Below are 23,133 nucleotides of genomic sequence, written 5' to 3'. Positions count from 1 at the left end.
GTGGTATCTGCTGCCCTCCCTTGCTCTGTCAGCATAATGTGAAGAGCAAGAACAGGGAGCCTCTTCCTTCTCTCCTTCTTCCTTCTGTAGGGTGGGAACACAACATGGCTGCTAAATTCTGCTAGAATAACCCCAAGAAGGCCTGGGAGCTAACAAGCTAATAAGGTAGTAGGAGTGCCCTGTCATAGCCAGGCTGCCCTCTGTGTGATGCTGAAGTCAGACTCCCTTTTGTATTTACCCACCCACAGATCCTTTTGCCACTATAACACAAGTCAGAGGCAGCCAACACCTGTTTGGCACAGCTCAAAGGAGAATTCCTTCTCACCAAACCCTTCTGCAGCCTCCATTTGAGTCACTAGTCTGTTCCTACCATAGCTCTGAGCTTCCTTGAGCAGCAGAGTTGTCATTACATCTGCTTTCTTTCCTGCCAATAGGAATTTAAGGCTGAGGAGAGGCTGCAGCCAGCACAGAAGACAAACAAGGCAATTGACAAGTGCCATTTATTATGAACTTTCAGAACTGGTAACTCTGAAACAGAATGAATGCAAGTTTGTGGAGGCAGAGCTGGATTGGTTTCATAGTCAACCGGCACATAGACACTTTCCATCAATACCATCAACTAAAAAGTTTCCTCCCCCCCCGCCCCCCCCAAAAAAAAAAAAACACCAAAGTATACATTTTGAAAGTGTGATTAAGCAGAGATAGTCAGTCTCTGCTCAGGCTATGCAGACCAAGCTGACCATAGCAAACTCCCTCGCACTCTAACCTTTTCTAAGCAAAAAGGTAGAGAGGACTCAACCAAGCCAGTGTTTAGATGGTCTTTTCCCAACACAGAAAATTGTGGACATGACTCGGGAAGAATCTGAGGCACGACTAAAGCATAATTTAGCCAAGGTAGAGCAAAGTACAAAAGGTGACTGGGGAAGGGGAAAAAATATACTTTAAAACACCAATACAACTTTGAATTGGTTGGCAGCACTCTCACATTAACTGCAAAGTTTTAAATATCAGTACAGAAATGGCTCAGGCTGATCTGCTCCATTCCCCACCCACAACACAACTGTAAGACCAACTTTGAAAAAGCCCGTTTCTTCAGTACGCTTTTGCTTTACACCATACAGTTGCGAGTTCCCCATTTCTATCTGAACGGTCAACTTTTTCAGGACCTTTATACTGCCTGCCATTACCCCAGTATCCAAGGCCTTTTGCATGAAGGTCAATAACAAGAAACAGTCCTCAGCAGCCTCGCAGTTCCTTGCACTTGTCATTCGAGTTACAACTCTGACACCAGAGTACTTTGGAGAGTGAAGGGGTTGGCTTTGTCTCCAGAAGCTACAATTTTAAAAACACCATCAGAAAGCAATGCTTCTTATTAGAAAGAAAAGCAAGCATGGCAAACAGTGAACATTTGTTTAGCTTCGTTGTTCTGGAACCAAGCATTTAATTTGCTGTTCCTATGCAAATGCCCCCACAGTTTCAAACAGGTATGTAATCCCCCTCCAGCCCAACTTCTTTACATGTAAACATGAGGCAGTGTTTGCTCTAACACTATTTTTACTCAACTGACTGCATTATACGTGATCGACTGCTTGATGAGTTCTGGGACCCTGAAGGTCACAGCTTTATTTACCTATCAGCCCAGGAAAGGAGACAAAGGAGAAGGGAGTAGAAGGAAGAAATAAAGACTGAATCCAAATTAAGTTTTATTTCAGGTGAATTTATTGAGTTATACAGAACCTGACAGCTCCACCATATTTACAAAGGTTTTCAAGATTCTAGAGCTATTATTGCTACCAGACCACAAATTAAAAACACATAAGAAAACCAAGTCAACCACATCCATAATGTCAGCTGTAGAAACGCTGGTTGCCTTAAAGGACTTTGAGACATACTCAATCAAACAGGGTGAAAATGTTTTCCAACCAGTGATTTCTAAAGCCACCGGCAAGATTCTTATTTCTACCTCTAACGTAGCTATGCCTGAAGATCAGGCATCCTTATGCCACTGTTGATGGAAGCTGGTTTCTTTCTCTTCAATATACACGTTTTATGAATCAGGAATTTAATTAGAAGGCTATCCAAAAGCAAGCATTGCAAGGTGTTAAAATAATCTTAAAAAGCACAATGAAACCCCCAGTTGGTTCTATTTGATACTTTTGCAGCGTGGTATTGTTGCCAGACGTGCACATAAAATTGTGTCATCACTTTGGAGTCACAACCAAAGCAAATGAAGTCAGCTTCCCAGGGCACTGTCATTATTCACATCTCAAGCAGCACTGCAGAAACAGTGCCACTTGAAAACATCACACTGCTGTTCTTTTCTCACTGTCCATGACTTTGAAAGGCTGTTTTCAGCCAATTTCACCCATTCAGCTGCAAGAAGAAATATTAATACTCTCTACATTTACTCATCCACCTTTCCAATCCCCACCCCTTTCCCAAAAGAGATAGTGAATTCTCTAAGAGAAGGGGAGGAGCGAGCCCATCTCCCAGTTCAACCAGATTCATCTCCAAGTATATTTCAGCTGCATCTCAAGTCCTGAAGAAGTTCTACCTTACAATACCACAACGCCAAAGGGATATGGACACTGATAGCCAAGGCCTGTAAGCCCACACATCTGGATGCATGATGTCCCCACTGACAACAGATGGCTCTGCTTGACTTGTTAATAAGCCTACAGTAATTTTGACTTGATACTGAACTTCACACATTATTGAACATTTGGGGAAGAACTTAATCACTTGATGGAACACTGTCCATCCTCAGGGTATTGACAAGTGAACATTTGCTGATCAACAACCTAACTCCACAAAACTGACTTGTAAAGCATCAAACAAGATTCAGAGTTACTCTATGTACAGAAAACTAAAAACCCAGAAAGGAATAAGTCAGTGTCAAATTGAGTAGCAGGGAAGCTGCTAATAGTATTTCAGAGAAAAAACAACTGAAATATCCTTGCTTGTACAAAGCAAGAGGAAACCTACCAGCTTTATGTTTAAAAGGGAAGCATGTAACTTTGTTCCTACTGCAAGGGCTACAAAAACAAAACTAAAACAGAAGCCCAAGCATCATTCATGCAAGAGAAACTATCACCTAGCAAGAGATCTCTTATGGAGTACACACTACAGTAATGTGAGCCAGCATCAGACCTGGAAAGTCTACATCCATATAGCAGGGAGACTGTCCGAGGCACACCACACTGTCACACTGCTCTCCTCAAAGGAAAAAAACATCCTCTCACACTTTTGAAATGAGCTACACAGCTGCCCACTGCAAAGAAGCAGCTACTCTAAGATTTTAAGTTTACACTACCATCATACCAAGGGAATTCTCATCAACTTCTCTTGATATTTGCAGCTGGGCCATGCTGAGAACACATTCAGCTCAAATAGTATGTACACAAGTACCACCCATGTTGGTAACTGAGGTCAGAATCCAGATGTTCAGGTGTTGAGACACTAGGTCAGATTTAAGTTTAAGTAACAGTTTCATATTTGCAATTAAGATTACACTTGAAGAGTTGCTCTAATTATCCTGATGCTTGTGTACATAAAGAGAACAAACTGCCATGCATGCTACACTACACCCACCCACAGTGGGAACTGTTCAAATTTAGTGCCAAATATACTCAGCAGGAATCAAGCTATGGCTGTGAGAAGAGTTTTATAGGAGAATACTTTCAGGCATGGCAGAACATCCTTCCCTACTAGCACAATGGCCGAATGTGCTGCACCAGTTAACACTTCTTACATGCCTTATGCATCTCTTCCAGACCTCCAGAGAAATTGATACAGAGAATGGCACAGTAACATTAATGTGGAAATATTTACCAATAGATCTTTGCAACTCAGTAAAGCTTAGAGGGGGGTTTTCCTATATCCACTTTTACTGAGGTAAACAGGAATTATTCTAACAACTTGACTACAAGATGATCAAACCTCTAGTACACGTTACTTAAGTGTTTCAAAGATATTCAGATCACTCACTAAGAGCTAAATGATAATTTAAACATTGAGCAGGAAAGCTTTGTGCTTAGTTCGTGGACTAAAGTCCAAGTTAAATACTATTATTGCAAGCCAGCAAAATTCAGTCATGCTAGGCTTTGCAAAGATGGTGGAGGAAAAGGGATTCCTTCTAGATTACTTAAAAACTGCAATATAGTGTAACAAAAAGACAACTATGGTTAACTATAACAGTCTGACCATCTCTACAAAATTCTCCTCTGGACCATGAACTGGTCTTGGAAGACTCAAAATAACAAAGGCAAAGAGTTGTACAGCTGAACAGCTGAAAGCGTTCTGAAAGACCAAAGGAACTCCATCCAGAACAAGTTGTCATAGTCATTGACAAAGAAGAATCATACTGGATAACTCTGTTACATGGTGTAATTTTATCAATGAAAAAGTTTTAGTGCCTATAACAACCTGGACTTAGTCAGTCCAGTAAGCTGGTGCTTTTTCCCTTAACGGATTAGGACTGATTATTGGTAGACACCAATAACATATCCCTTTATTTCTGTACTGGGCCACTCAATCCTAGATCTGGGGCACATTGCCCTGCAAGTTTCCATTACCTAAATGATCTCGACTTCATTTTTTAGTATCCATAACCTCATGCTGAGATCTAAATTCCAGTTTTTGAAAGGCAGAGGGTTAATCTAGCAATTTGAGACTCAACTGTCCCTTCCAATTATTTAGTGCTTGAAATTGAGACTTTCACACAGTGCAACATAGCAGTCATACGTAAATCATCACTTATTATCACACTTTGAAAACAGGTGTGTTAGTGGGATTTTACTTCTCAGCAGATTTTACTTTCCCTTGATCTTCAACTTTCTTGATGGCAGCTTGGATAGCTTCTTGATCACCCAGAAACTGGTGAGGGCCCAGGGGGTGCAGGTTCTCATCAAGTTCAAGAAGTATGGGCACACCAGTGGGGAGAGTAACATTGATGATGTCCTCATCAGAGATGCCTGCCAAAGCAAAAAAAAAAAAAAAAAAAAAAAAAAAAGGAAAAACCACACAACACAGTTACACCTAGTGAACAGCTTGTCTAGCTATCTAGCTAACTGTCTGTCTAGATCAGCCTTATTTCTTAGATTATCTAGTCTTACAACAGTCAAGGACATGTTCCACGCTCCAACACCACCAGCTACTCATGGGTCAATTCCCAGCTAGAACACAGCTTGCTTAATGCTTTAGGAGCAGCTGAAGGAGGGAATTCCCATCAAGGTGAAAACAGTTCCTTTATTTTTCAGTCTACACACGCCAAATAAACAGGAAGAAATTGCCCCGAAGTCTATATTTTCCCTTTAAACCACAGCATTAAGGACAATAGGTTCTCCTCCGTATCTTCCCAACTCATCCATCACAAAAGAGGATTGGAGTTCACATGTGCTGCTCCAACATGAAACAACATCTGCTAAGCACCCAATACAAACAGCCTCTTTAAAAAGGCAGACCACTAAGGTTAATTTTTCTCTTAAATTTTCTATGCAAAGCTTCCACACAGCTGTCTTAAAAATCTGTATTTAATTCTAGTGCAAGGATCACTGTTTGCCCACATCTGATTTCTCAAAAGCAAGTTTATAGCATCTCACCTACAGTATTATTCTCAGAATTAGTAGATACAGGATATTCATTTCCACTTTCAAACGAGGGAGAGGGGAAAAAAAGGGAGAAGGTCAACCTATACAGCTTAGAGCTTTTTCCTGTATTTTTCCTCTTCACTAATATAACATGTACCTGGGGAGAAAAATCATTTTACCCAGCTGTGCTTAATTAAAATATTCTGGGGCTCTAATCTCAATGAAATTGCTGGTTATTTTTACAAACACACAAGACTCCAAAGCACACAAGTAAATTTTGTGACCAAACCTCCTAGTAAAGTTTCCACACAAGGTCTAAATAGTTGCAATAAGAAGCAGGCGGCTGCAAAGACATTATTCCTCAAAAATTTCAGGCAAAAGAAAGCTAGCGTCATTGGGAATGTCAGTATTTCTTTTTTCCTCTCCTTTTTAGAAGCACTGAGGTCACAACAGCAGCCTGTTGTTGTAAACCAAGACAGCTTCAAGTAATTCATGCTTAGAAAATGCACACAATCAAGCTTCTAAAACACACCACCATATAAGCTAGACAAAGGTGCATGAAGAAAACATCCTCTTGAGCAGCTGACAAAAAAAGATGTTTCTCTGAACACATGGGTGCAAATTTACCAGTGATTTTCACATTAAGTAGAAAAGCAGAGCCAACATATTAACAGGAAAACCCAAAGTAAAGCCTCTCAGCAACAGCGGGATGACAACAGGTCAGAAAAAACAGAACTAATCATGAAGTAAGAACCATTTTATGCCCCTGCCCAGAGCCTACAAAAGCACGCAACTTTTGCGGTGACCTACTCTTGCTTTGATTAGGTTAAGCACTTAGTTCAGCTGTGGATTAGCCCTAAATTTCAGACGAGCATGGTGCAAGAGTAACAGACAAACCCTTGCAAGAAGCTTACACCTTGTTACATATTGAGCCATCAGACCATTAAAAAAGTCATACTCTGCCAGTTTAAACAATCCTGGTATACAAGGGATAAATAATTCACCTGTTGTAGGCAGCAGAATCACAGACCTACAAAAAAAGCACTCAAGGAGCACCTAAAATTTTAAAACCACACAGAAATCAACAGGAAAAATACTGAGTACGTTTACCAGGCACAAGCACTATTCTTAAGGACTTAGCTGCTTGTTTTGCAACCCAAAGCTGCCTGAGCTCTTATTTAAAGGATTCTTAAACATATTAGATTTTAACAACATACATATGTCACCATGTATCCCCAGAGAATCTGGCCCTAGGAAGTGTTCTGCCCACCTCTCAAATTCAGTCTCCCAGACTAAACCATTCGGATATACACAAAGCAGATGAAGTCATGCAGGAGAATTTAGGCAAACCACAAAATGTGGTCAGGAACCAGGACATTTAAAGGTTTCCTCTAAAGACGGATTAAACAAAACTAGCTGTTGCTACATGGATTCAGAAATGCATTTTACTGTTTTTACAGACCAGTGACCACACCAGTGTCAACTAGTATTGATTCACAAAGCAAAATAGTGTAGTCCAGGATAAACAAGCTGCACGCAAGCACGTTGGCCTTCTCCTCGGGATTTTTCCTCATACAGAAGTGTTGCCTCAAAGCCAGAAGGCTGGAAATGAAAGTTGAAGTCAGACAAAAAACCTAAAGAAACAATAGTGTCCTGTTGCTTTATTTCAGCGCCGTTACTGTATTCATATAGTATTGCTGTTCTTCAGGAAGCAAGAAGCTGATCAGGCTTGTCACACAAGCTCTTCAGTTGCAGGCAGAACACATGCAGAACAGTCCCCACCCAGCAGGCTGGGAGGACAGTAAAGAGATCACAGGGGCCTGAGCTAACTGCTATCCAGTTACTTTGCATGCTGTAACTATAGCCAAGTGACCTTTTCTTGCACTTCATCTGAGCTGGCCTGTGTCACAACCCCATCCTATCTCACAGGGAAGAAGGGTGAAATCAGGGCAAGGACTCAACTGCTGACTACAAGGTGCAATGGGAAATAAGACCACTGAAGAAGCAACACTCTCCCCTCCGGTAAAATACTAAAGCCTTGGTGGTTCTCAGCACTGCTGAAGGCTACTGTATTGCTAGAAGCAGTCTTTCCCTGAGGTTTAAAACTAGGGTCCTACCTACTTACAGCCATGAGAACCCACAGACATTACTGAAGTACTCAGGATGTCTTCCTCAGGACCCCAGATAAAATGGTGACTGGGCAAGGACATTCCTCAAGTGGACATCTCCCATGTTCTCTCTCATAAGCACCTGTTAAACATCGTTCCTTAATAGCAGGAAGCAGTTAGGGACATGAACATTTAAGAATTTGGTAATGCACTTATTACAAAAAAGATCTTTCAAAGTCATATTCAGAATTCTTTCCCAGCTCACTTATGCTCCATTTAACTGAACTGGGTGATCAAACACACACAGAGACCAGTAGTATCTCTGTGCAAGCTTAAGAATTCACCTTTACCTGATAGCCCACGAAGTGCTTTGAAATACTTGCACCCTGGGAAGTCCTACAGAGGCAAACCCCCTTGGGCTCGATTTCAAGCACCTCCAGCCAACTTCTACAAGGGCTGGCTCAGCTTCTCCCTCTCACCTGTTCTTACCAAGTTCCTTCCTTCTATTCTTATGGTCAGAGCAACACAAAACACACAACAGCTCTTGAGAATAGCCACATCCCTCCTCCCCTGCAGGTCAACTACATTTGAGGCCAGATGATTCATCCAACAAAACACGCACAATCATATGCATAAATTCAGCCACAATGGGCTTGTTCTAGAACTGGCGCTTTGTAATTGAGATCCAAAATCAGGTCATAGCATCCTTCCCACAAGCTTAATGAAAATACTGAAGTTTTAGCCTACTAAGTTAAGTATTCAGGGCCAGATTCTGCCCTGCCTTCAGGCTGGCAGAGCGCCTAGCATCAGTAGGGTAGAGGAGGGAAGTGGGCCCAGTGTTCAAATCTGGCTATTAATCTTTACAGAATGTTAGCTCACTGTGCAGATTTTACAAAAAGAAGGAAGATGGGTTTGCTACAACCATGGCTGCAGCATATCACCTACATTTGTTTTAATGTTATGTCTGTCAAGATTTTCTATGTCTGCATTGGGTTTGTGTGGCAAGGTCTTGGTAGTCAGAGGCGGTGGGGGCTACAGGGTTGGCTTCTGTAAGAAGATGCCAGAAGCTTCCCCTGTGTCCAATAGAGCCAATGCCAGCCAGCTGCAAGAGGGACCCGCCACTGGCCAAGGCTGAGCCCATCAGCAACAGTGGTAGCACCTCTGTGAGAACATATTTAAGTGGGGAGAAAAAAAAACCCCACCACACTGCTGCACAACTGCAGCCAGGAGAGAGAATATGAGAGCAAACTCTGCAGGCACCAAGGTCAGTGAAGGAAGGGGAGAAGGTGCTCCAGGTGTCAGAGCAGAGATTCCCCTGCAGCCCATGGAGAAGACCACCACGTGGCAGGCTGTCCCCCTTTAACCCATGGAGGCCCAGTGGAGTAGATATCTACCTGCAGCCTGTGGAGGACCCCATGACAGAGGAGGCGGATGCACCTGAAGGAAGCCATGACCCCATGGAGAGCCCATGCTGGAGCAGGCTCCTGGCAGGACCTGGGAACCCATGGAGAAAGGAGCCCATGCTGGAGCAGGTTTGCTGAAGGGACTTGTGACCCTGTAATGGAATCAACACTGGAGCAGGCTGTTCCTGAAGGACTGCAATCCATGGAAAAGGACCCATGCTGGAGCAGTTTGTGAAGAACTGCAGCCCATGGGAAGGACTCACACTGGAGAAGCTCATAGAGGACTGTCTCCCATGGGAGGGACCTCATGCTGGAGGAAGGGACAAGATTGAGGAGGAAGGAGTGACAGAGACACTGATGAACTGACCACAATCCCCATTCCCCATCCCCTACACAGGGTCAACTCCACCACAGTGGAGCACCAAAAAGGACTGTGCTGGGTTGATTCTAGCTGGACACCTGGTGCCCACCAAGCCACTCTACCACTCCCCTCCTCAGCAGGACAGGAGGGGGCACAAAAATAAGATGCAAAAAAACTCATGGGACAAGATAAAGGCAGTTTAATAAAGCACAAGCAAAGGAAAACAAAAGATTTTTTCTCTACTTCCCATCAGCAGGCAACATCCAGCCACTTCCTGGGAAGCAGGGTTTCAGTATACACAGTGGCTGCTCCAGAAGACAAAGATCATAACAACTCCTCCCCTTCACTTTTTACCCTAAGCATGACAAGGCTCAGTGACCACCACACCATTCCCAAAAGATGGCAACCTTTCAACAGGGAGAAATTTCTAGAATCAGGCCTTCTACAAGACCCTGTCTTGAGGTACTTAACACTAGTCCTCAGGGTTGAATGGTCAGGAGGAAAGAAAGAAGTTAAGACAGCCCATCAATCCTTCTGCCAGTCACCTGGAAAATTAGTCTATTAGACTTGGTTTCCAATTAGTACTTCAACACAAACAGGGCAAGCTGGTCACAACTATTACACTAATGTTGTCTTCACAATGGGACACTGCTAAGAGGGTCTCAATCTGAAGTATCAGTTATTAGGTAAAAGGGAAAACTATCCCTCCTTCAAAGAATTGAGAAAAAAAATCACCTGCAAATAGATTCTGTGCATCTAGGATGTTTATTTAGCAGATTTTAGCAACTGATGCTTTCATAATCAATATGATGTTTCAGCATCCAAAGTAAAATCTATCAAACAAGTCTGATACAGTTACTTTAGATACCCTCTACATTAATGCATTGAAAAAGCAATGGCAGCAAGATGTTAGAGATGGTATACTGTAAAAGAAAAAAATACAGCCTGTCTGAAGACCTGAGTTACAGGTCATGGTCCATACCAATAGGTATCACAGAACAAAACAGTTGCTAAGTTATGACAAGACACTTCCACCAGCAAGCAGAAGACTGCTGCCTGAAGAAAACATAACTTTTAGAGAGCCTTTCCAACCGTAAAAACGTATAATGAAAAAACTGTCCTTTTGCTCTGCCAATTTTTAGTTGCGCCAATGACTCCTAGCATCATCACATACATCACCTGAATATGATGCAAAGAATAAGTGTTCTGAAAAGACTGGGCAAGCTCAGTTACAAAGACTTAAGAATTTGATGCCAATATTCTTTGACAGGATTGCACAGAACAGCCGCACTTGTCCTTGGTGGCATTTACCAAATTCACAAGGATTACCTAGAAGAAGGAGCACAGCACAGCATCTCCACTGGACACCAACAGCCCACAGCACCAAGATCTTCACCAGCATCCTCTGAGAGAAGTGTCACTCAGCCCACCAGGACAGAAGAGCAAGCTCTCAGAAAAGCTGCTGTTTCAGATCTCCAAGTGCATACAACAGTATGGTCTAGTTTGTGCTAAATATTGTTTTCAGAAAGACTACTGGGGTTTCACTTAAAGTCCTCATGTAAATCATAACAGATCCCACAGACATTTCATATACCTTAATGAGGTTCACTCTGAGCACTGAGAAAACAAGAAGAAAATCTAACCCCAAATCAAAGCCTTGATAGCCTGACATTCTGTTGTCTGATGATTTTTGTGTCAAGTAGATACCAGATGCACACATCAAGCTCTTTACCAGTTACTCATAACAAGGAAAACATTCAGATTCAAGTGGCGGGGGGGACAGGGAAGATCCTCCTGCCCCTTTTTCCTTCGTAGTTCCTTATCATTTCACGTAGTGTGGACAACCACCCTGACCACATCAGTGGAACTGGCTGAACCAGCCTTCCTCCTTCATCCAAGCAGTGATCTGTACCCCAGAATTCACAGCCTCTATAGTTCCAGAAGTCACTTGCACATGCTTATTCCCCAGGCTTCCGACTCCTGCTAAAGCATCAGCTGTCCTGACTGTTCCAGCATGCCGGGATGCAAAAAGCTGTTAGCAGTCAGAGCTATAGAGGCACACAGCAGAGGGTTTTGTAACTAAAAAAAAAAAATTGAGTGGACACGGTCCAGTCTGTGCATACTTGCAACTACACCTCTAGTAAGCTGCATTCATACACATAATCACTAAATTCTACTCTACCCACAGACAAAGAAATGAATACAGTCCATCTTCCAGTTTAGGATGACCTAAACCAGATGCCATGTCATTAAAGAAGAGGCATCAGGAAAGAATCTAGCAATGACTTAAAGATAAATCACATCCTTTTCAGGTGCCAAATTAGTAAGCAACCTTACACTAAGTTACCAGCTTCACTGTTTATTGGTAGGCATTTTCTACATTGGGAAATAATACAGTATTTGCATAAGCTTTAGCAAGTACCTACTCTGCAGAGCTCTCTATCACAGCAGCTTTTTTTAAGTAAAAATTATCAAGAATGAATCCTCAAAAGTGACCCACCACAGTAACAGTCAAGAACATCTTCTGCAACCCAAGACAAGCATTTTATTCTGCTGTGTTATAGCAATGCTCGAAGAACAGATTATTACTTCAACCCTTCTGACAAAGCAGCTGATTAAATCCAAAAATAGTTAGACACAAACTCTTCAGGCTCTAGACCAACTGCAAAGTTAGTTTGAATACAATAGTTTATAGTGAGCGATGAGAAATAAGGGGAAAGCATCTGGCTTTTCTCTCAACTACATTATTGTAACTAATTCTCTGCCCCTCCCACATCCCCCAATTTGATTCCTGTTCCAATAGGCCAACATTTTACTTTCTCCTTGGAGACCACAGACATTAAGTGTTACATTGCCCAGGTAAGTAATATACACTACAGAACAAGAGGTAAAGCTCTAAGCAGTTGAATAAGGAGAAGAGGGGAAGGCTACAAGGAAGACCCTTACCTTCCACATGCTTCAGCAATGCCCTGCTGCTGTTACCATGAGCAGAGATAAGGATCATTTTGCCACTTTTCAGTTCTGGCACTATCTTTTCATTCCAATACGGAAGAAGTCTATCAAGCACATCTTTTAGACTTTCAGCCTTTGGGAGATTATCTTGAGAGACATCACTGCATTTATACCGGCGATCATTGTATATCTCTTCATAGTAAGGATGAGATTCAGTTATGGGAGGTGGGGTAACATCATAGCTTCTCCTCCATATTTTCACTTGCTCCTCCCCATGATTCAGAGCCATTTCTGCTCTGTTGAGACCAATCAGTGCACCATAGTGACGTTCATTCAGCCTCCAGGAACTCTGAATGGGGACCCACTCTTGGCCCATCTCTTCCAGGATAAGCCACGCAGTCTGGATGGAACGGCTGAGTACAGAGGTAAAGACGAGGTCAAACTCAAAGCCCAGTGCTTTAAGGTGTTTGCCACAGTTCTGAGCTTCCTTTATCCCATCGCTGCTCAGCTTCTGGTCCACCCAGCTGCAGAAGCGATTCTCCTTGTTCCAGGCTCCTTCCCCATGTCTTAACAGAACAAGCCTGTACTTAGCCATTCTGGTAGCAGCTTAGCACAGATGACAACTGGTCTGGCATCTAATAATGATGCATCTGGACAGAGACATGAGACAGATACATCAAACATCCCATAGATAATGCATTACAAGTAGTAATATGGCAGCAAAGAGTAGACAACTATCAAAACAACCAAAGAAACAAGTATCTGCTGAGCATGCTTTTACCTTTGGGATCTCCTGGCTTTGACTTCGTTTCCACCCTCGTGTGAGAGGACAAGCACCATCCTTCACACAGCTTGCTGCAACCAGCTCACTTCCCCAACTGAATAGTAGCAGATTTGTACAAGCTGTTCCTGCCTCCAGTTTTCCCTCAAGTGCTTAAACAGAGCCTCACTTAACATCAGAGGCTCTCAACCAGAGAAGTAGATCTCGCTCATTATTAGAGGTGAGACATGGAGCCCAAGCTCATACGAGCTGCCCAGATGCATACTGGCTCCAAGGGAATGCAGGCACAGATACCAACTGTGATCCTCAAACAGAGGAGGACCACAGAATTGGAACTGGCAATACACAGAACCTTATTAGCTTTCCTCAAAAGACCTGTCACCATAATCACACTCTGCGTAACTTGTTTCCTCACATCCCCATGTTGTCCTGCTAATTATGCCAGTCTGCTTGATTTTTCCCCAGGCCACCTCCTCCACCATTGCTCCACACTCAAGTGCCATTAACACACCTACTCTGGGATGCAATGCACAACTAGCGAGTCCCCATTTCACTGAATCCAAAAGCGATCTCACAGATTATCCCATCCCCTTCCTGACTTTCAAACATTCCCTCTTGTGCCTATGGATTACAATGCCAGGTTCTCAGGCACCAGGATTAACATTTTTACTTTTGCAGTGGGCACAAATGGCATATTTTCTGTCCTTATTAAATAACCAACAGCTACACATTTGTAAGTCAAACAGCACCTTTGTCTCCTCCTGTTGACTAAGCAACACCACCTCTGGATTGTCTTCAACGGGAAATGGATTTTCACCACTCACCCAAGCTTTTGCAATGTAGCCAAGAATCATCTAGCAGATTGTGTGATGCCCGAAAGGTCCATCTAACACAGCACTGCAGCTCTGAAAGCCCCACCTGATCACTCTGACTTGAGACGTCACAGACTAGATAGCAATGGACAAAGCAGGAGAAAAAATAAAAAGACTCAACTCTCTGCACTGGGAGGACTGCTGTATACTCAAATGAACATTAAGTGCTCTCAAAACCATGGACAGTGGAAGACTAAGGTCTGATTTCTCCACACCCACCTTTGGACTCGATTTCCTTAAGAGACATGCTTATGGGAGCTTCCATTATCTCAAATCAGTTGGAGCTGCTTCAATCACACTCCAAGTGTCTCAAATTCAGGCCCACTGTGACCCTAAATTAGGTCAGCAGGATGGGTTAGGCCCATGCACTCTGGGTTTTGGGAAGCACCCAGCACACTGTCAGCATTCGTTTTTACTAGACTTTCAAAAAGTGTATAGAAAAGTTGAATTCATTAACAGCCTCAGTAATTCAATCTTGACTGTAACAGCAGCTTGGTTCTCCTTTACTCCACAGGAGATACAGTCTACATCACACCAGGACACTGCAACACCTCCTCAGCTTTAACTTCTGTCTACTGGTACAGCTCAAGATTAAAAAGCCTTTGAGGACTGACAGATTTTACAGGAAGTACTGACTGACACACAACAAACAGCACAAGGGAAAGTCTTCTGTTAGGAGGCCTGAATTTTGTGTATGACAAGGAGCATCTCACAAAATCCCTTGCATGTTCCACTTTTTCCACTCACAATAATCAGCTGCACATTAAGCAAAGAAATAAATTATTGTTAGGATTCAGGTGTCATGTCACAGCAGATACAATACTTTAAGATACTAGTTTTATAACAAAAAGGAGTATCAGACAGCATTTCCATCTAAAGCCAAAGTGATCTTTCTCCAACATCCTATGATTAAAAATTGCAGTGTGTTCACAGCATGAACCACTACACAAAACATAGCCCCATAAAAAGCTCTATCTGTGCAGATCTCATTGTTCAGTTTAACTAATTATGTGATCTGTACCTGTAGATAATATGATTTACAAAACCAAATTAAGACCCAATACAAAAAAACATGACCCAACAATAGAGGAGATACACCTGTTCACATATGTTCTTAGTTGGGTTTCTTTTGGCCAAAAAGAATAAAAAACTCAATGAATATATAAAAAAAAAAGACTCATTCAAAGACTTATGATCATCTGGGGACCATAAACTCCAGTTATATAACAGATTAGACAGAATCACCACTCTCAAACAAGTTTAGAAAAGACTGGCCATCACAGGGTTGTTTAAGTATCAGTCCACTTATGGAAGCATTTAAGCTAGAAAGCCTTAGAGCAACACATGGAAATAATCCTACTCACCTTTCTAATGGCAAAGGAACAACCTACACAAATCCCAGCACTGACTCAAGAGCTGCTTTATACAGAGGCCACCACACACTCTTGGCTAGTAGTTACCTGCAGGAAGAGAATAAACACCAAGAGCTCACACAGAAAGAAACCACAAGTACAAATGGTTATGCCAACCATCATTTGCCCTCAGAGCTGTAAGAAAATAGAGCACACCCCTTGTATGGGCTGGGAAAGCTACCAATTTCCTTCTCCCAAAAAGATGCAAATACACAGCTCCTGCATTTCCAACAAGGAAAAGTTTCTTGTCTCCCAGATGCCCCAGGATATCATTTGCTCCCCAATATTTGTTTAGACTGCAATTACCATAGCTCTAGTACACAGAAATCTACCAAAACCTCTGGGACGCCAGGGAGGATACAGACAGCAGACCTGGACCCAGCATAAAACAGAAACAATACAGTGCCCGTGCTCAGCACCGGAGAACAGAGCAAGTGCCTCAGGATAACATCTTAAGAACCCCAGCTCAGCGCAGTACAACTGACCAAGTGGCTCAGGATAACGTCTTACACCGGCAGATCTTTTAGCCAGGCACAGTTTTAAAGTCTAACTGCCAGAGGAGGTCATTTCCAGGACTCCTCACTCCAACCAGCACAAGCTCACCTGCTCAGCCCTTTTATAAGAAGTCCCTGCGCGGTGCAGCTACGTCCCTTCGCCTTCCCTAAGAAGGGAGAGGCTTCTCCAGAGGCGGGGCAGTAACTCCCATACACACACACACACACACACACACACACACACACACACACACAAACACACGCACACGAGGTGCCTCACAGCTACCACCCCCTCAGGAAGCCCCTACCTGCCCCAGGCGCCCCCACCGCCACCCTTCCCCTCAAGGGGCACACACACGGCCGCCTCCGGGGCCCGGCACCCGCCAAGGGAGCCCGCCTACACCCCCTACCCTCTGCAGGGAGGCCCCTCCGGGCCCTGACAAACCCTCTCCATAGGGCCTGCCCGGCGCACCGGCACAACCCCTCCGACGGAGCCCCCTCCTTCCCCTAATGGAGCCCCTCCTCCATCTCGTTTGTCTCTCCCCCCCCCCGCCCCCCCGACCATTAACCGCCCTCCCCCCACGCTCGTCCCTCAGCTTCAGAGAATTAACAGACTAAAATCCGCGCTGCCTTACAGGGACCACTACAGCAGGTCGCGGCCCGGAACACCACAGCCGCGCTCCGCAACCCTACCCCGAGGCCGGAGCAAACGCCGCCGACCCAGCAGCTCCCTCGCCGTTCCGCCGTCGCTGCGCCGGGAGAGGGGTGGAACCCGCGTCTTAACGAGGCCTGGGCCTCCCCGCGCCCGCGAAGCTGGGGGGAGCTTGATTGGCTGGCCCAGGGGATGAGCACCGCCTGTAGCCAATGAAGCCGAGCCTGTGGGCGGTGACGGGAGAGAGCGGCGTGGTGCCGAGGGGCGCGCTCGGAACCGCGCCCAGCCCAGCCCGGCCGGCCGGGCCCCCCCGCGACTTCGGGGCTTGATGCCCGGCGGAGACTGCGGGGCTGCTGGGGCTGTGGCCGTGTCCGACTATCCGCAAATCCCGTCCTCAAAGAGCAGGTCGTTTTCCCGCGGGGGCTCACAGCGGAGATGCCCGTTCCCCCCGCGGCTCCGGACGCGCAGGCGGCGCTGGCGCGGGCGCTGCTCCGCTCTTTGTCGGCGACACCAAAACGGGGAAACGGGGTCATGCCAGCGTGTGCAGAGCACGACCGGAGGCAGCCGAGCCTCTGGCTTCTCTCAAAACCACCACCCCCGGTCCGAGGGGGGTGAACCATCAGCAGCTGATGGGCTCTGCTCCTCCAGCGCCGGGGCTGCTGCGGGCCTCCGTCCGCCCCCGGAACATCGCCACCTCCTCACCCACCGCCCGCGCCGGGTATCGCGACAGCAGCCGGGAGGGAAGATGCCGGCTGGCCCCCGTTCGCCGCTCTCAGGGAAGGAGAGGCGAAGGACGGAGCAGGGCTGCCCGCAGCCGCCGGATCCTTCCCGCTCCCCTACCCACAGCCTCCGCCGTGCGAACGAAGAAGGAGCGCGGGCACCAGTGCCCCGGGCTGCCACCCAGCACCCCCTCCCTCATGCCCAGGGGGTGAGGAGAAACAGGGTACCGGGGCGGTCCGATTGTTTTTTTGGTTTGTTTTGGTTTGTTTTTTTTTTCTCTCCAGGCAGGGCTCACTTTTTTTCTTCTGGCTTTAGGACCTTTTGGGTTTGGTGAGAAGCAAGGGTCCAAAATCTCATTACTCATAATGAAATCAGCAGGAAAAAAAATAAATAGACGTGAATCTAGGAACTTAACAATCACGCTAGCTACCCTCATGCCCACAGGCTGTCATTCCCACTCAAAGTAATCAAAACCAAGCAGACGGAGCAGCTTTGGCTAGAAATGGAGAGAAGTAGTGTGGGAAGGTGGTGTCCTTTACCGCTTCTATTGCCATAGGTCTGCTTTTATTTTACAAAAATAGCAGAGCACATCTTTTATACATAATCAGATTCACATTTTCTTCTCTAAATGCTTACCCTTGAAACAGCCACAATATAAAGTTTAAAGAGCCACAAGTTGAATGTATACCAAATGTGCTTTATCACCCACTCTACAAGGGAGAGATAGAGGTGATCTTTCATTTTTAATAGGTTAAAATCATGCATGAAAATGAAAGATGGGGGATTCATATTTTGACAGGAAAAAGCAACACAAGGAAATTTAAGAAAATCTGGTCAGAGTCGCTGAAGTGCTGTGAGGAGAAAGGGTGTTCTGTTTTGCATTTATAGGGATTAGATCCTAACCTGTCAGTGGGAAAGAAGGACCAGCCAGATGAAACAGTGCTTCACAGGGCAGCGCTAAGTGTGCTAAGTGGTAAGAGTGGCCAGGCTGTCAGTGAGCAGTACCCTGTGCCTCTTCGGTGGTTACTGCACTGACTTTGTTCCTCATTTATTTGGGAAGCTCTGGGAAGCATTCAGCATCTCAGGGAGAACATTTTCAGTGCTTTTCCTGAAAAAAAAAAAAAAAAGAGCTATTCCTGACCTCAACACAGAACCACAATAAAATCTGGTGCATCTGCAAAATATTTCCACTGGATGTGCATTGCACTTACAGTTACATATACAATCCTTTTCATCTCACCCACTAACTTTAATGTTAACAATTACCTTTCGTCTCTATCAACTTTGTCTAAGCCAGAACCTACAGTATAAAGCCAGTCCATTCTACGTAATCAAAGGAGTACTCTGAAGTTCACTGTACCAGAAGAGTTTGATTTGCCACCCATCAGCTCAAACAGGCAAAGAGAAACGCTCCCACATCACACTGTGTGATCACACACCTGCAGTCACCCTGCCTCCAGTCAGATCAAACCTGTCTCCTCTTGTACGAACATACTAGTAGTACAGCTCTGAATATGGGTGCATCACAGGCAAACTCATTGATTGACTTTGCAAGGAAAAGAACCAAAGGTTCTAGAGATAGAAAGAAAAATATCTATTTTTGAGTATCAGCACAATGCATTGGCTGTATTTCAATCATTAAGAATACAATTAACAGAAAGAAACATTGTATGCCAATATGTAGTCATAACTACAAGTGAGTAGACAGCAACCCATGCCACAAGCTAGGACCTCCATGGCCATTAAATATAGATTTCTTATCTCCATTAGCCTTTGAACAAGACCACGACGTTAGCATGACAAAAGCAGCCTAATGACTTTGATTCACATTTCAAACTACACAAGGACAGCAGAGTTGAAGCCATATCCCCGTCCATGACTTCTTGAAGACGGCTACACTCATTTGGCAGCTATTATCTCTCAGACCAGCTGGGCTGTGTTTTTCAGGGTCTCTGCTCTGGAGCCCTTCCAGGCGGTAGCGTTTAGCTGGAATATTTATGGCAGAAACGGTCCAGGAAACTCCTTTCCTCAACACATAAACTTCTGCTGGGGCACCGGTGCAACTGCACCACACTGAAGAAAGGCCTGGAGCTGAGCAAGGCAAAAACAGAAAAGAACAGAACTGGAAAGAAAAAGGCCAAGTAATGATTGATGAAAACCATGGCAAACAGGAGTGTTCTTCACTGGTTATGCCCTTGGTACTTCTTCATAGAATAGTTACTTTGTTCAAAGTTAGATCAAGTATTTGATGTACAGGACTGCAGGCATACCCATTGTAAATTCCAGAAGACCCTGAGCTCTTTGTTTAGAACAATTTGAGATACAATCTGTCTTCATTAATAATTTCATCTTTAAAAGAAACTTCTTTTATCAAATCCGCACACTACTTAAAAACTCTGAAACCTTCTCTCTAAAACCTCCTCCTGGGTGTTTTTCTACTGCATGAATGCGTGCCTTCCCTCCTAGACTCTCCCTACTCCTTTCCACCTTCAGTTGCTGCCAGCAGCATGCCCATTCTCTCTGCCACCCTGATGTGTGCCCAAGGAATCCTCACCCTTTTCTTGGATGCCAGCCTATTCAGGCCATTTTCAACACTTGACAGTTTTTCCCCTACTTAGATCCTGTCTTTTCTCTGTCTTCTATCCGTGCTATTGTTGTCTCATATTCCTCTGCAACTTTTCTGATCGTCCACTTTCATTCAAGGCCAAATTTGTATTGAGAAAGGTTTGGGAGTGCAACACACTATGCAGAGAGATAAACACCCCTCTATTTCCCCAAGAGGACTCAGAACCATTACATCATAAAATCACTCTGGCTACATCCATCTCCCTGCCCATCACCCCCCAGTACACTGGTTATCTCTTCTAACCAACACACAAGCTTTATTTCTTGCAAGAAAACACCTGCAATGTGGAGAGGAAGCCCACACTGTGTATTAACCTTTCTGTTAGCAGGACAGTGCTACCCAGGAGGGATATCTTTCCTTATAACACCACAGCCACCTCACCCATCTGTGCCTTCAGTCCCCTTACCTACACTTTTCACACCTCTGCTTACTCAGTTTTTCTAGTTTAAAAGACCACTTTATTCACTGCTTTTTCAATCAGCTTTATCTTTGCCATCCCAGGAAGAGTGCAAGTCCACAAGATATCAGTATCACGTTTTCACCCATGCCTAGTCTCTAAACCCACTTGTTTAGCTGAATCCCAAGCAAATTTATTTGTATTCATGGACTGGAAGCCGTTTTCCTTGTCCCTGAAACTACAGCCATAGCTCACGTAAAGTGCTGCACAGTTCTGTTGGTCTGAAGTCCTTCATACGTCTCTACATACTGGACTCTGGTCTATAATACAAAGAAAATAAAGCCTTCTCCATCAGAGCTCAGAGAGCACGCAGCAGGGCAAGGATGCACCAGTCCTACTTCTGTCTTTTTGTCACAGCCACTCACGGCGTCTGGCATTAACCAGACAAGTGGTTCTCAACATTTCTTGGCTCAAGCATGTCTATGCGTGGGTAATTTTTCATCACACACCTACCCCTATTTGCCAATATATCACACCACCATGTCTTAAAACAAGCCTATTATTACCTAAAACTCGGGGGTGCACCTTACAGAGCAGTGAGGCGTAACTTGCGCACCAGTTAGTCACCCAATTAGAATTTAAGCTCCTCAGCAAAGGGCCTTTTTACCTTTTGTTTTACTAGTGCCTAATACAATGCTGCTTTCATATGTAAATACAGTGGGCTTTCATCCTGTTTGGGTATGGAGGCAATATATAACTTCATGCATCTGAGTGGATTCTCTTTATGTCAAAACCAGAAGGATAAGTACATGTGGCAGGCAAATAAGAGTATTATACTTTTTTTTTCTCTAACTCCAGTGCTAGGGGGGTAAAACATGTTCAAAAAAAAAGAGGAGTGTGTAAACACTTAAACTAACCCTGTATTTGTCATCAGAATCATAGCTTTAGTCTTTAAGTAAATGCAGAAGTTTTTCTGAATCATTAAGTATCAAATAAATGACTGAGAAAGAGGAAGAAAATACATAAAAGCCTTCATTATACACAAAACAGACGGAGGGAAGCTGCTATGTGAGGCATTGTATTCCAAACCCAAAGTGGGAACTGAATTTCTTATGAAATCCCTGTGGCTAGGTACTGGTAATGGTATTCCAAAGTAAAACATGACTTCTGTCTGTTCATCTGAAATCTTAACTCAAAAAATTATTTTATTTCTGCATATCCCAAGCCAAAAACATGCGCATGGGAAAAACCTTACATTCTCTGTGCCCTCAAAATCATTACATGGACATCTTCAAACAAACACCTTATGGCAACAGGTGCCTATATGCTACAGGAAAGTGTGTGGAACGCAGTGTTCTGAAGGAGCCCTCACGGATACATTTCAAGCCCCCAAAAATAGCTCTGAAGGAAGTTGTACAGGGTGCCAACGGCTCAGAAAACAAAATTCTTTCTCACAACCTAAAGTTTTCTCATTTCTAGAGCAAGAAACACAATTTGAAGATCTACAAGCTTCACTTTTAAATTTTGTGGGTTTGGAGTGGTTTACATTGCAGGTTTTGGTTTGGGGCATTTCACTGTTTTCTAGTCACAATACTGTACAAATCAACTCATTGCAGCAGTATCAAAAGCAAAGAAAATCCTGTGGTGAATCTGCCCTTATTTTTTCCCCATGATAAACAAAGTGCTGCAGACATCAGACGTCAGTAAGAAACTGTCTGGGAAGAGATAATTTAAAAGGGCCTCCAAGAAAAGAAAGCAGCAGGGTGGTGTCTAGTCAAGGCATGATAAGTTAGGTAAAAAACAGACTGGATAGTGCTGATACTACAGCATGGTAACAGCACGTAAGAATCTGGGCAAATATGATCAAAAAGAGTAAAATGGGAACTCCAATGTAGAAAACTGAGAGAACAACAAACACACACAAGACATATTCAAGTTTCTTGTGCTAATGTCTTTCTAGGAAAAACTAATGGTTCACCTTAAAAAAGCTGTTTAAAAGTTTTTTACTTCCATGTTATACTGAGCATCAGGTTAACTAAGAACTTTCTGACGTGTGTGTCCAGAGCTATCTCTGTCTGTATTTATTACCTTTGTTTTCTCACAAACACTCTACAAATCACAAAGATTTGTCTTGTGCTTCCTAAGTTTCTTTCCACAGCATGTGATTCTCCTGCACCATAACAGTTTACAAAACAAGCCTGACTGATGTTTAGTTTGGTTTTGAACAGAGCACAAAAATGAGTTTTCTATACAAAAAAACTGTCCTATGTGTCATGATTAGATAATATAAAGAGAAGGACTGAGTCACACTATTCTTCTACTTTACTGTAACTTCTCAGAATTTAGTGGGGTTGCTCCTGATTTAAAAAAGCAATAAAATCAGGCCTCTCTTTTACAGCATTGTTCCCCAGGAAACTTCAGGAGTTAAGTTGCTAAATAAATAGCTGTGTATCACATGTTAAGTCATGCTCCCCTCCCCCCCCCCCATTTGTTTAACAAAAAAGGAGCATGAGTGGTAAGACAGGACTAATAAATCATGCATGGATGGGGAGTTAGGATATTCAACTTCACAGAATTTTTCAAGTCTAATTTTCATGTCACATCTGTTTTGCTCACGTGGAAATCCATCCAGTTAAATAATTTTGTGCTTTACCTCCACTGTTTTTTTGATTCAGAATTAGTCTATTCCTCTCTATTACCATCAGATCTAGCTGCCCACAGAAGAGCCTGGAAAAATATTTTGCCTGTAATTCAGCATCTCCTTTTT

The 23,133-nt window shown here is 43.9% G+C and overlaps 1 protein-coding gene across 2 annotated transcripts; it reads right to left on the bottom strand.

Moving 5' to 3' along the window:
- Positions 1-1,706: 1,706 nt before the first annotated feature.
- Positions 1,707-16,715, bottom strand: BPGM (bisphosphoglycerate mutase). 2 transcript variants are annotated; one of them, XM_082498720.1, is made up of 4 exons: positions 16,665-16,715; positions 15,430-15,525; positions 12,407-13,062; positions 1,707-4,973 (listed from the first exon to the last, which is right to left on the bottom strand). In XM_082498720.1, the coding sequence occupies exons 3-4, from the start codon at positions 13,005-13,007 to the stop codon at positions 4,795-4,797; spliced, it is 780 nt and encodes a 259-aa protein (XP_082354846.1). In that variant the 5' UTR covers positions 13,008-13,062; positions 15,430-15,525; positions 16,665-16,715; the 3' UTR covers positions 1,707-4,794. The 2 variants fall into 2 exon arrangements, with proteins under 2 accessions (XP_082354846.1, XP_082354847.1); XM_082498721.1 differs by having other exon boundaries at positions 12,407-13,047.
- Positions 16,716-23,133: the final 6,418 nt, after the last annotated feature.

The sequence above is a fragment of the Vanellus vanellus genome (assembly GCF_965231255.1).
Source record: "Vanellus vanellus genome assembly, chromosome: 1".
Classification (NCBI taxonomy): domain Eukaryota; kingdom Metazoa; phylum Chordata; class Aves; order Charadriiformes; family Charadriidae; genus Vanellus; species Vanellus vanellus.
This window is presented reverse-complemented; position numbering and strand designations above follow the sequence as displayed.